General features: G+C 40.0%; 1 protein-coding gene across 6 annotated transcripts in view; it reads right to left on the bottom strand.

Moving 5' to 3' along the window:
- The window catches only part of ccdc141 (coiled-coil domain containing 141), a 160,406-nt gene that overhangs the window by 91,394 nt on the left and 54,618 nt on the right, over positions 1–14,394 (bottom strand). For all 6 annotated transcript variants that reach the window (XR_010018443.1, XM_063052079.1, XM_063052080.1 and 3 more), the window contains exon 9: positions 5,885–6,026. Coding sequence is in view for 5 of the 6 variants with exons in the window: in XM_063052079.1 (XP_062908149.1) it covers positions 5,885–6,026 (142 nt within the window). In the remaining variant the exon portion in view is untranslated. The remainder of the gene's footprint in view (positions 1–5,884; positions 6,027–14,394) is intronic.

The raw sequence follows: 14,394 nt of genomic DNA, 5'->3' as shown, positions 1-14,394 counted from the left end.
CGCAGCGTCAGCCTCACTCTCTCTTCCCAATTCCCATCTGGATCCAATGGCAAGACAAAGTCTAGATGGCTGAAGATGGGACTAGGCGCAGTGGATGACCAGGACATCTTCTGTGTCTTGTCCTGCTCTACGCGTTCTACGACACCTGCAGAGACCGCCTTCTTGACCGTTGGACCTTCCATTGGTCTCGTCCACTCAATCCGTCGGAGTCTGTCTTCACATGCTGGGATAGACAACTCCCTATCTCGCCGAGGGTTTGAGACCCGTCGGCTACCCTCACCTGGTTTAGCCGGCTTGTCGAAGCCGTTGCCCGGGGTGTGGCCACTGTCACATGCAAACAGCTACAGGGAGCCACAGGTGAGAGCTGAGTGCCAGGTGGGGACCAAAGGTGGACTAACCGCCCTGAAAAGGACGCGACATGTTCCCCCACCAGAGGTGCTACCCCTCCCTGACACCCCATACACCCTATAAAGTTAGCTTTATAGCATTATTGTGAATTGTGAGTATTAGCTGAAGAACTATGTCTCCACAGACCTCTTAGACCATTCATGTTAAAAGGATAGCTGAGGAAGTATCATATGCATGTGAAGTCAACTATGTGGGAGAGGAGAAAAGGGGTATAAGTGTAGAGAGCTGTTCAAGCTTATTATGAATAGGTAAGGAACATCAAGAAGAAACACTGGGTGAACCAGAATGCATTCCTCCAGCTTCAGGTTCTGCAATGGATGACTTGTTTGTCTGCATTGTGATATGTTTTGTTAGTTTATAGGAAATGTACCTGTGTTATGGAAATTCTTTGTGTTTGAAAAATCCTTTATGCTTTATGATTTATGTTTTGTGCTGTGTGTTCTGTGTATTAGAAATGATTTGTGATTTGGAAATTTTTAATTAGCAATCTCTGTGAATTTTCAATGTCTTTTAAAAGTGTTGTGGGATTTAAATCAGTATGACTGAAGATAAATTAACTGTGTTTTAAACTGCTTTGTTAGCTGAAAATATCTCCTCCTTGGTGGGGAGATGGACCCACCATTCGAATAGTGGGCATCGGCAGTTAAACTTGCCACAGAAAATAAACAGGGAAGTAAACTATCTTTTGAGGATTGGGTACTTATAGTATAATTTCCCTTTAGTGAGAGTACTTGTGGTTCTTTGTATCTGCTAGGGCTTAAACTCATCATTTGAGTTTAGAACTTCATCGTCAGCAAACCCAATGCCATCACCCCCAGACTACAACGAAATGCCAACCAATGTTTGTGCTCACAATTGTGAGTCTTGGACCTACAATCTTCTGATTAAGGAGGCAAATTACTATTAACTGAGCCAAGCTATCCTCTACATTATACTGCAGTACTGAATAACACCGAGAGGCTGATATTTATAAATCATTCTATCTGGATGCATAACAACTTGATATGGAGACTGTTTGCATGTAGCCACAAGGGAGTGCAGAGAGTTATAGACACAGCTGAGCGCAACACTGAAACTAGCCTCCCCTCTGTGGACTGTCTATAGTTCTCACTGACTCAGTAAATCAACCACATTATCAAAGACCCTACCAACCACAGACACTTCCTCTTCTCCCCTCTCCTAAATATAAAACTCTGGAAGCAAGTATCATCAGATTCAAGGACAGCTTCTATTCCGCTGCTGTCAGACCTCTTGTAGAATAACATGGACCCTTGACCACACACAGTCTACCTCATTATGACCTTGTCCGTTATTACTTAACTGCCCTCCATTTTCTCTGTAGTTTTTACACTTGTTATTGTTTTAACTTGTTCTATCTCAAAGCATTGTGTAATAATTGTACTGTATCTGTATGAACAATATGGAAGCTTTTCACTACATCTTGGTTTATGTGACAATAATAAACCAATTCCAGTCATAAACATGAAACAGATAAAATCTTGTTACTTGATTTTCGAATGGACATTTACTGATATTTCAATCAAAATTATTCTGCTAATTTGAAAGATCGATACAGCTGATGTTCTTGGACTGCTTAATATTTATTGTCATTACAAACAAAACGCAAATAATTTCTAAGCAGCATTACAGGGAACATTGAGGAACAGGGATTTTGCTGTACAAGTGCAAGACTCCCTGAAGGTGGCAGCACAGATGGATAAAATGGTAAAGAAGGCTCATGAAATACTTAAAGAAATTTTGCAGATGCTAGAAATCCCAAGTAATACACACAAAATGTTGGAGGAACTCAGCAGGTCAGGCAACATCCATGGACATGAACAAACAGTTGACATTTAGGACCAAAACTCTACTTCAAGACACCTATGACACTTGCCATGAAATGCTTGCCATAATTAGAAAAGGCATGGAATATAAGAGTACGTAGGTTAAGGTAAAATCTTAAAAAACTTTGAGTGGTGAGTTTTGAGGTGAGACTGGGTGATCTGTATTTATTTATTATAAAGGTGTATAGATAAGGTAGATAGGAGGACACTTTTCCCCATAACAGAGTAACTAAATCTACTTTTAGTTCAAAGTTCAAAGTAATTATTATCAGAGTACATACATGTCACCATATACAACTCTGAGATTCTTTTTCTACAGGCGTATTTAGCAAATCTACAGAAAAGTAACTGTAAACAATGGACAACACACTGCGCACATGCAAATATAAAGAGCAATAAATAACAAGATAAATAACTACAATTAATATAGATAATAATAATAATAAATATTTTATTGATCCCGAGAGGGAAATTCTTCCTCTTTTGTTCAAGAGCCTGCTAGTTGGGGGGTAGTAACTGTTCTTGAACCTGGTTTTGTGAGTCCTGAGGCACCTGCACCTTCTACTTGTTGGCAGCAGCAAGAAAAGAGCGCGGCCTGGTGGTGAGGATCTTTGATGATGGATGCTGCTTTTCTATGCAAACACAAGGAAATCTGCAGATGCTGGAATTTCAAGCAACACGCATAGAAGTTGCTGGTGAACGCAGCAGGCCAGGCAGCATCTATAGGAAGAGGTACAGTCGACGTTTTGGACCGAGACCTTTCATCAGGACTAACTAAAAGAAGAGATAGTAAAAGATTTGAAAGTGGGAGGGGGAGGGGGAGATCCAGAATGATAGGAGAAGACAGGAGGGGGAGGGATGGAGTCAAGAGCTGGACAGGTGATTGGCAAAAGGGATATGAGAGGATCATGGGACAGGAGGCTCAGGGAGAAAGAAAGGGGGAGGGGGAAGCCCAGAGTATGGGCAAGGGGTATAGTGAGAGGGACAGAGGGAGAAAAAGGAGAGAAAGAGAAAATTTTTTAAAATAATAATAAATAAATAATGGATGGGGTACGAAGGGGAGGTGGGGCATTAACGGAAGTTAGAGAAGTCAATGTTCATGCCATCAGGCTGGAGGCTACCCAGACGGAATATAAGGTGTTGTTCTGCATTTCTATGACAACATTTCATGTAGATGTGCTCGATGGTTGGGAGGATTTTACCCATGATGTACTGGGCCGAATCCAGTAGGAATTAGGATGAGCATTTAGAAATTTAGAGAGGATAGGATACGTGCTTAAAAATTTAAAGGGAATGTAATGAAGAACTTTTTCACCCAGTAGGTGGTTGGAATCTGGCTGCAGCACCTGAGTGGTTGATGAAGGCAGGTAGTCTCACATATAAGAAGCACTTAGACAAACACCTGAATTGGCCGTACATAGAAGGTTAAGGAACAAATGGAAGGAAATGGGATAAGCATGGAGAGGTACTTGTTTGTTAGCATGGATATGGTGGGATAAAGGGCCGGGGCTATGCTGAATTACTCTATTACTCCAATATATAAACTGTCATATAGGAACTAGTGGCATAATGGTTAAATTACTGAACCAAGAAAATCTGACATCTAGGTTAACAAAATCCAAAGGCAGCTGTTCGACTCCTATCTTAGCACCTGGAGAATGTAAATTCAGTTAATTAAATATTATGGAATTTTGAGAACCTCAAGTGGCATATGACCAACCCTTGTGCTTATTACTTGATTCCTTTTGAAGTTATTGTTGAAAATCAACACATATACATAGCTTTCATCTGGAAAATTGTGTAATTAAAAACACTCAGTTTCTCATTGTTCCTAGAACGGACTCATTTAGAGTTACTTTACTTTACTCCATTCCAGAAACACTGCCCTTTTGGCATTTGAATTCCCTGTATGTTTGTGCTTACAGCATAGTCATGGACACAGTGAAAGCTTCCATCAAAAAATTCAAGGTAGTTCTGAAGTATGATAGTGAGGTCAGCTGAGAAGATCATTGGGGTCTAGCTTCCCGCCATTACAGACATTTACACCACACGCTGCACCCGTAAAGCCAACAGCATTATGAAGGACCCCACGCACCCCTCATATAAACTCTTCTCCCTCCTGCCATCTGGCAAAAGGCACCGAAGCATTCGGGCTCTCACGACCAGACTGTACAACAGTTTCTTCCCCCAAGCCATCAGACTCCTCAATACCCAGAGTCTAGACTGACATCTACATCATTTCTTATTCTATTGTAATTTGCCCTCTACTGTGCCTATTGTCTTGTTTATTATTTATTGTACTGCCCTGCACTGTTCTGTGCACCTTATGTAGTCCTGTGTAGGTCTGTAGTCTAGTGTAGTTTTTGTGTTGTCTCAGTTAGTCTAGTGTAGTTTTGTGTTGTTTCACCATGGTCCTGGAGGAACATTGTTTTGGTTTTACTGTGTACTGTACCAACAGTTTATGGTTGAATGACAATAAAAAGTGACTTGACTTGACTTGACTTCAATTTGTTACGCTAGTTCTTCAAAATCTATATACAGACCCTTCAGTAATTATCAACATAATCCTGCTCCTGCAAATTTGCCTTGTTCTGTATTTCAGTATTTCTGTGTGTTCAAGACAGCTTAATTTGCATCCTAATTTTAGATGGTCTTTCAAATTTACAATGACTGATAATAGCTGCAATTGCTTATACTTCCATAGTTATAACCATAAAATACAATGAATTAAAGATGATCATAATGGGAAACAACTATAAATGCAAATCATCCTCATATCAAGTTATTAACATAATTACTTATATGTTGATTCCTGCTTATTAATAATGATTTCTTGTAAGGACATCACTACCAAATGAAATATTGTATGTTAATAACTGACATTCTTATATTCACAGCCTACTGAGAAGAAAGTGGGCAAGAATACATATTGTTTGTCCATTTCCAACAATCAGCCTGGAAAATGAGATAAAATATTGTTGAATTAAACATTGATATTAACTGAACATTTTTACACTGCCAGGAGTGCACAAGCAATAATGCATAAGGCCATAATGCATGTGGGTTTCTGCAGATGAAAATATGCATAAATACAATAGTATGTTGGTACACTCTCCACTTACCTGGGTGATAGTATCTGCAACACTACACAAGGAGTTCAGCTTCATCCAGGAGTAGAGAATTTTCTTGATTGGCATCCATCCATTGCCCTAAAATTTTATGGTCTCAACTGTTAACATACTTTGGTTACTGAGTGAGTCACTTACATGATGCATTGGAGGAACTCAACGAATTGGCTTAGCCCCTGATTTTCCCTCCATCTCACAAACCACTCTGACATGTAAATATACCATTGCTAGTTTACTTTGGATGAGATCAAATCTGGCACTCTTCTCTTGACAACACTGCAAAGTATCTTCATCATATAGATTGTAGTATTTTGAGAAGATGGCTCACCACTACTTTGTCAAGGACACTTGGATTTGGGGAATGAATACTTGGAATGCCAGACGTATCTACATCTCATGAAAGAAAATGAATAATAACATAATCTTTTCTTTGAAGTTTCCAAACACAGTTAAGGAACATGTTTTATTAAAAGGAATATATTTGTTTGTATTGTATGCTTATACCTTTTCAAAATGATCATCAAATGAAGCAATCAGTTGTTGTTTCTTTGAAGTTAATTCCTTATCAGCAAAGCATTGTCCAGTCAGCTGATCTGCTCTCTGTTGAATGTAGCCAATCATCTCCAAAATTCCAAAGGGTCTGAAACTGAACATACAGAGACAGCTGCTGATATGTCTCCGCAGCCAATAAAGGGACTGAGGGAGTACTAAATGAATTCAGGGTATTTATTCACTTAATAAAAATAGCCAGGCCTTTGTAACTTATATGCCTCGATGAAAAGCAAATCATCCCTTTGACCTTGCAAATTTGAGTGTTTGGAAACTGTTGCATGCCAATGTTAAACAGGAACTGCCTTTTAAAAACGCAAACAACAGGAATTCTGCAGATGCTGGAAATTCAAGCAACACACAAAGTTGCTGGTGAACGCAGCAGGCCAGGCAGCATCTCTAGGAAGAGGTACAGTCGACGTTTCAGGCCGAGACCCTTCGTCCTGATGAAGGGTCTCGGCCTGAAACGTTGACTGTACCTCTTCCTAGAGATGCTGCCAGGAACTGCCTTTCAAATTTTTTAAACAAAGAATCATTTTTGCACATGAATGAATCTTAACTGGGAGACAAAAGGACTGCAGATGCTGAAGAGCTAAAAATAAAAGCAGAAAATGCTGGAAACAAAAGCAGATCAGGCAGCAACTGTGGAAAGAAATAAACAAAGGGACATGTAAAAGCTGTGAAATGTAGTCAGAGTTGTTGCAGAGACAGAAACCAAAAGGGGAATATTAGAAATGCTAAACAGATCAGGAAATAACCATGGAAAGAAAAATTAGGTAAACATATACAAAGTTTTTCTCTCTCCACTGATGGTTTGCGGTTTCTCCATGCCCTACCTGATTGATAGATTAATCAGCTTCCCTGATGAACACATCAACCACTTGCCTTCATTAATAATTTATCACCTCAGCAACCTTGGTCTCATTCTATCAGAGACAGCCCCTTTGTCATGTCCATCCCTCCAACCACCCATCCACCCCATTCTCATAATTTCTACAAGTAAAATAAATTGGGTTCTCACATTTCCAGTTCTGATGAGAGCCCTCAATCTGAAACATTAACTTTCTTTTCCTTACCCCCCCTGCTGCCTGGCCTGCTGAGTGTTTGCAACATTTGCTGACTTTACTTCCTTGTATCAAAATGTAATTTTAATTCATAAAAATAATTTTTGAAAATATGTTTAACATTGTCTTTATTTCCAAGCTGTGAGCTTTGTTTAGTTTTTAGCTAAGGACTTTACCTTCACTTTAAATCTCTAAAAAAGAAATCACAAAACTACAGTTTATAAATACATAATATGTATTCTTTTTTTCCTTGTTGTCGTGCTGCCACCTATGGACAGTTTATACTGCACACTGGCTCTCAAAATGAAGGGCATCATTAGAGCTTTCAGGACAATTCTGAAAGCATGACAGGCTGACAGCTTGTTCCACACTCACAATCCTCTGAATGAAGAAGTTTCCTCTCATGTTCTCTTTCACCCTTAACCTATGACCTCTGGTTGTAGTCCCACCTAATCTCATTGGAAAAACCCTATCTATACCCCTCTTAATTTTGTAAACCTCTGTTAAATTTATTCTCAATCTTCTACATTCCTCTACATTCCAAGGAACAAACTCCTAACCTATTAAATCTTTCCTTATAACTCAGGTCCTCCAGTCCCTGCAACATCCTTGTAAATTTTCTCTGTACTCTTTCAACCTTATTTACATCTTTCCTGTAGTTACGTGACCAAAACGATACACAATATTCCAAATTCGGCCTCACCAATGTCTTATACAACTTCTAACTAACATCCCATCTCCTGTACTCAATACTTTCTTAATGATATTGAGTGTAAAAGATTATTTTAAGTATGCTTGTGGGCATATTAGAATGAGGACTAGAAATTTATAAGTGTGGCCTCTCTACAATAGTAAGAGAATACTACAATGAATTCTGGTGATTGGGCCATCGGTTAATCAGTCAGTTGCTTCTTTGGGACAACTCTTAAAGAACAAAAACAGATTGAGAAAATAGTCAGGATTCCCCTCGTTTACTTGGAACACTGCGCTGCTTAATTGGGGCAGGAGACGGTGGCCAAATAGTTGTTTACTAGCGCCAGTAGCATGCACATGTATGCCCGTTCAACACTACACCATGCTTAGAGCAAACAGTTTTTAAGTGGCATCAGTTGTATGTGTTTCTGTTCAAAAAGCAGTGATTTTTGTCACTGATAGCTGACAAGAAATAACAGTAAGACAACTCAGAACTGTGTTGCTCATTGTGGTTTCAAGCATTCTGGCTTGGTGATGCCAGAAATGACTGGGAGTAAAAATGAAATTATTTCACTACTTCAACAAGTTGGGAACTATGAAGAATTTGAAGGCATCGATAATCATCTTGAATGCTACATGAAAATGATGTTTTGGAGGACATAATCATCAAAAGCATTGTATGAAGGTAGTCTATTATCTGCACTAGGTGCCTGCGTTGACTTTATAAATTTACAGTTAATCAAAATATCATGGCACTACACTGGATGAATTCCTCCGTCAATATCTATTAGGAACCAATACAGTTTTATACTACTGTAATAGTATTGGTATTGTTCAAATTTCTTCTGTATTTCATTTAAGTACATAATTTGTTACTCAGTTAAAGAGTAGTTTGTCTTTTTCAAACCTATTAAACTATTGCCATGAAACTTCTGGTATTTGGGGCAGCCACTTAATTGTGGCCAAAACTTATTGGTCCTGATTTGTCCTAATTAACCAAATCCACCGTATCCAATAAATGGAACACAACAGCTGTTCATTTCCTGCTTCTTGTAGAAATTGCCATGTTTCATAAACAGACATGAAAATTGAAAATTTACCTTTTTCAAGAATTTTCCAAACACAGAAATGCTATATTAACATCTTCAATTCCCTAGGATAAATGGCATGTTTTGGCAAAGGCATTATTGAGAAAATTTGTGGCAACAGTAATGTATCAAACAGGTAGCTGATATTTGCTTTTTCTGTTTGATGCTTGTCCATGGTATCGAAACATTTCTGATACATTTTGGATATACTGATAGTACATTTCATTAGCAAGACCAAAAATCAGTCAAATAGTTAAACTTTAAAATCAAATTCAATGTTTATGCATCAAATGTTATGCATATTAGGTATATAAGGCAATCTATTAAAGATATGATCTCCTATTCATTAAATTTTTTTATTCTAATTTGCATAATTTAATCTAAATGAATATGAACTGCAAACACATCCAATATTTTGCTAATGGAACTTGTATACAATTCTTCACAAATCCAGGTGCATATATACTATGGGTCGTGATTCAAATGTGTACTCAGTGAGGGGCATGAAGGGAAATAACTCCAACCATTTCCTGGCCAGATCTATCTGCCCACCATCTTTCTCCTCACCTGTTCTACCAATTGCTTGCCAGCCTAACTTACCCATCCCTCTCACCTCTTTATTATAGCAATTTCCCCTCGACTGATACAGGGGTTCGACCCATAATATACACGTTCCTCCAGATATGGCCTCATTAATAACCAATAAAACCCTACTTTTGTATTTAATTCTTCTCACAACTTTCATAGCTTCTTACGTCCTCTTCACAATTCAGTTTTCAACCTTTATTTATGTCATTTCCAAACTTAAAGCTAGGAATAGGATTTATAATATAATCTACAGCACTACACAAAAGTCTTAGGCACATATACATAGCTAGGGTGTCTAAGGCTTTTGCACAGTACTGTATATTATGTTGGAAATAATTCATAAAATGTGTAGCTTGGATGGTTGATGGCTGGGTTAAGTCGTTCTCCGATCTTGGCAAATTACTTGCAAATGTTTCATCACTATACGAGGAGACATCATCAGTGCGCTGTGAATTGTAGTGTGTCTTCCAAATGCTTGGCCTTTGATATAGTTATCAATGAGATGATTGGTCATCATTACAGAAACTCAGTTGTGATGCAGGGAGGAAATCTCATCACTGATTGGTTGAATGGCAAACCTTGTGTGTTGTGGTCTGGAATTTTGCCTGAATAGGCTCATAAACAGGATTGAGGTCTACATCACTAGTTGCAGACTTGTTTGTGGAAAACCATGCTCCTAGGAATTCTCTTGCATGGCACCTGTTTGCTTGTGCCCTGACCTTCACTGATGCCCAGTCGAATATGCAACCCTCTCAATCTTCATGGGTAGAGACTAGGGAGAGTTGGTCATGCCACTTCACAGCCAGTTGACATACATGGATCCTCAAGGATAGTTTTCTTCCAGTTTGGCCAACATAATATTTACTACAGTCCCTGCACTGGATTTTGTAGACCTCATTGGTTTTGTTCAATAGCTTCGTTCATTCTTTTGGTATGCAAAGTACTCTCCTCAACATTGGCTTATTTCTGCTTCCCAACCACCTACCTTCCTGTTTTTAACCAATATATAGTATTGTGCAAAAATCTATGTAAAAGGATGTGAAGTTTTTGTGAAGATGAAAATTTTATAACATCTCTGGAAACTTAAAAAAATTGCAATTCCCTTAAGATTCAAGAATCAAGATTCAAGTTTATTTATCATGTGTTCATTATAGAATGCATTGTTTGCATGAACAACCAACACACCCAAAGGTGTGCTGGGAGCAGTTGGCGAGTGTCACCATACATTCTGGTGCTAACATAGCACGCCCACAAGTGCTTGGCAGAATAACACAAAACATGACAACAAAACAACAATAGCAAAGCAGGTCCTGATCCTTCCTCCTCCTCACTCACATACAGTGCCTACAAGAACTATTCACCCTCCTTGGAAGTTTTCATGTTTTATTGTTTTATAATATTGAAGCACAGTAGATTTAGTTTTGTTTTTTGACACTGATCAGCAGAAAAAAGACTTTCATTCAAAGTGTAAATAGATCTCTACAAAGTGATCTAAATTAGTTACAAATATAAAATACAAAATAATTGATTGCACAAGTATTCATGCCCCCTCTTTAATATGACACACCAAATCATCACTGGTGCAGCCAATTGGTTTTAGAAGTCCATAATTAGTTAAATGGAGATCTGTTTTTGGAGACCTGTATGCAATCAAGCTGTTTCAACTGATTGTAGTAAAAATACACCTGTATCTGGAAGGTCCAATTGCTGGTGAGTCAGTATCCTGGCAAAAATGACACCATGAAGACAAAAGAACACTCCAAGCAACTCCAAGAAAAGATTATTGAACAGCTCAAGACAGGAGATGGATACAAGAAAATTCCTGTCACTGAATATCCCTTCGTGTATAGTTAAGCCAATCATCAAGAAATGGAAAGAGTATGGCACAGCTGTAAAACTGGGTGACCATGCAAGAAGGGGACAAGTGAGGGAGGTCACCAAGAGACCTATGACAACTCTGGAGGAGCAACGAGCTTCAGTAACTGAGATGGGAGGGACTGCGCAGACAACAACTGTTGCCCAGGTGCTTCACCTGTTGCAGTTTTATAGGAGAGTGGCAAAGAGAAAGCCACTGTTGAAAAAAGTCACATGAAATCTCAGAGTTTTCCAGAGGTACGTGGGAGAATCTGATGTCAGCTGGAAGAAGATTCTATGGTCTGATGAAACCAAAGTTGATCTTTTTGGCCATCAGACTAAATACTATGTTAGTATAAGCCAAACACTGCACATCATCAAAAACACACCATCCCTTCTGTGAAGCATGGTGGTGGCTGCATCATGCTGTGGGGATGTTTCATTATAGCAGGCCCTGGAAGGCTTGTGAAGGTAGAGGGTAAAATGAATACAGCAAAATACAGGGAAATCCTGGAGGAAAACTTGATGTAGTCTGCAAGAGAACTGCGACTTGGGGGAAAATTTGTTTTCCAGCAAGACAATGAACCTAAGCTTAAAGCCAAAGCTACACAGGAATGGCTTAAAAATAACAAAGTTAATGTCCTGGAGTGGCTAAGTCAGAGCTCAATCCAATTGAGAATTTATGGTTGGACTTGAAAAGGGCTGTTCACTCATGATCCACATGCAATCTGACAGAACTTGAGCAGTTTTGTAAAGAAGAATGGGGAAAAATGTCTAGATGTGCAAGGCTGATAGAGACCTATCTACACAGACTCAAGGTTGTAATTGCTGCCAAAGGTGCATCTACTAAATACTGACTTGAAGGGTGAATGCTTATGCAATCCATTTTGTGTTTTATATTTGCAATTAACTTAGATCACTTTGTAAAGATCTGTTTTCATTTTGACACGAATGAGCCTTTTTCTGTTGATCAATGTCAAAAAAAAGCTAAATTAAATCCATTGATTCAATGTTGTAAAACAATAAAACATGAAAACTTCTAAGGGGTGAATAATTTTTATAAGCACTGTGCATAGCTGTTTAACCCCAGGACAGACCTCCAGCAGACTCAGACTTGGGCCAGCAGACATCGGGCTTCAACCACCCCAGCAGACCTGCAAAGATTCGCAGACTCAAATTTGGTCAATGGGCCTCAACATCCAGATTACTGATTCAACCTTTGGGGCTTAATCCTCAGCACTGACCCCAGGACATGCCACTCACCAAACACTAGGTATCAGACTCCAACTTGCTGATGACAGGACCCTGAACACAAGGGTTGAACACTGGTCTCACCAATTTGTGAACCCAGAGGGTCATCAGAACGCATTCCTCCTGCCCACATGGAACCCTGACCCCTGAACTCACAGACCTGGGGGGTGGGGTCCTTGTCCACTTTCTGCCAGGCTTACATCCAGTCATGAATGTCTCGTGTTCTCATCGCTGGCCTTCGAATGTGGAGTGGAGACTTAGGTTCTGACCTGATCTCTAATTCCCTCACAACCCTGTCCTTAAACCCTAACTTAACTCCTCTCTCTGTTCCTGAACCATTCCCACAAACCTAAAAGAAAAGAACTAAATCTCAGCCACGGCTCAGTAGAAGGTGCAGCTCAGTGCCATATTGATTTTCTTGATTTGCATCTTGATTTGTCATAAGGCAGGAAGAGTCCTGAAATAATCTGTGCTTACCCAGGTGAATGGGGTCACAGCTGGCCAATCCCAATACAGTCCAGATTCCAAATAGGCTGCACAATAGTGCAGCAAGAGCTGTAACCGCCTCACAGGTGTAGCAGCCTGGGTGCTATGGATCTAGTGCAGGGGTTCCCAACCTTTTTTATGCCATGGACCAAAACCATCAAGCAAGGAGTCTGTGGACTCCAGGTTGGGAACCTCTGACCAGGTGTGTGTGGTTTACACTTTCTCCCAATGAGGTGTTAAGAGTGAGCTCCCTCACCTTTGCCCCCTGACCCTCAGGGCTGTGTCCTAAGCACCCTCCTTTACTCGCTGTATACACATGACTATGTCGCCACCCACAACTCCAATCTGCTAATTAAATTTGCTGATGACCCTACACTGACAGGCCTAATTTCAAATAATAATGAGGCAGCCTACAGAAAGGAAGTCATCACCCTGACACAGTGGTGTCAAGGAAACAACCTCTCCCTCAAGGTCGCAGAAACAAAGGAGCTGGCTGTGGACTACAGGAGGAATGGAGACAGACTAACCCCTATTGGCATCAATGGATCTGGGGTTGAGAGGGTGAACAGCTTTAAGTTATTCGGCATAAACATCACTGAGGATCTCACGCGGTCTGTACATGCCGGCTGTGTGGTGAAAAAGGCACAACAGTGCCTCTTTCACCTCAGATTGTTGAAGAAGTTTGATATGGCCCTCCAAGTTAGACAATAGACAATAGGTGCAGGAGTAGGCCATTCAGCCCTTCGAGCCAGCACCACCATTCACTGTGATCATGGCTGATCATCCACAATCAGTACCCTTTTCCTGCCTTCTCCCCATATCCCTTCACTCCACTATCTTTAAGAGCTCTATCTAACTCTTTTTTGAAAGAATCCAGAGAATTGGCCTCCACTGCCTTCTGAGGCAGAGCATTCCACAGAACCACTACCCTCTATGTTAAAAAGTTTTTCCTCAACTCCGTTCTAAATTGTCTACCCCTTATTCTTAAACTGTGGCCTCTGGTTCTGGACTCCCCCAGCATCAGGAACATGTATCCTGCCTCTAGCGTGTCCAATCCCTTAATAATCTTATATGTTTCAATCAGATCCCCTCTCATCCTTCTAAATTCCAGTGTATACAAGCCCAGTCGCTCCAATCTTTCAACATATGACAGTCCTGCCATCCTGGGAATTAACCTCGTGAACCTGCGCTGCACTCCCTCAATAGCTAGAATGTCCTTCCTCAAATTTGGAGACCAAAACTGTACACAATATTCCAGGTGTGTTCTTACCAGGGCCCTGTACAACTGCAGAAGGACCCCTTTGCTCCTATACTCAATTCCCCTTGTTATGAAAGCCAGCATGCCATTAGCTTTCTTTACCGCCTGCTGTACCTGTATGCTTACTTTCAGTGACTGATGAACAAGGACACCTAGATCTCGTTGTACTTCCCCTTTTCCTAA

Source organism: Mobula hypostoma, chromosome 6 (assembly GCF_963921235.1).
Source record: "Mobula hypostoma chromosome 6, sMobHyp1.1, whole genome shotgun sequence".
NCBI classification, from domain to species: domain Eukaryota; kingdom Metazoa; phylum Chordata; class Chondrichthyes; order Myliobatiformes; family Myliobatidae; genus Mobula; species Mobula hypostoma.
This window is presented reverse-complemented; position numbering and strand designations above follow the sequence as displayed.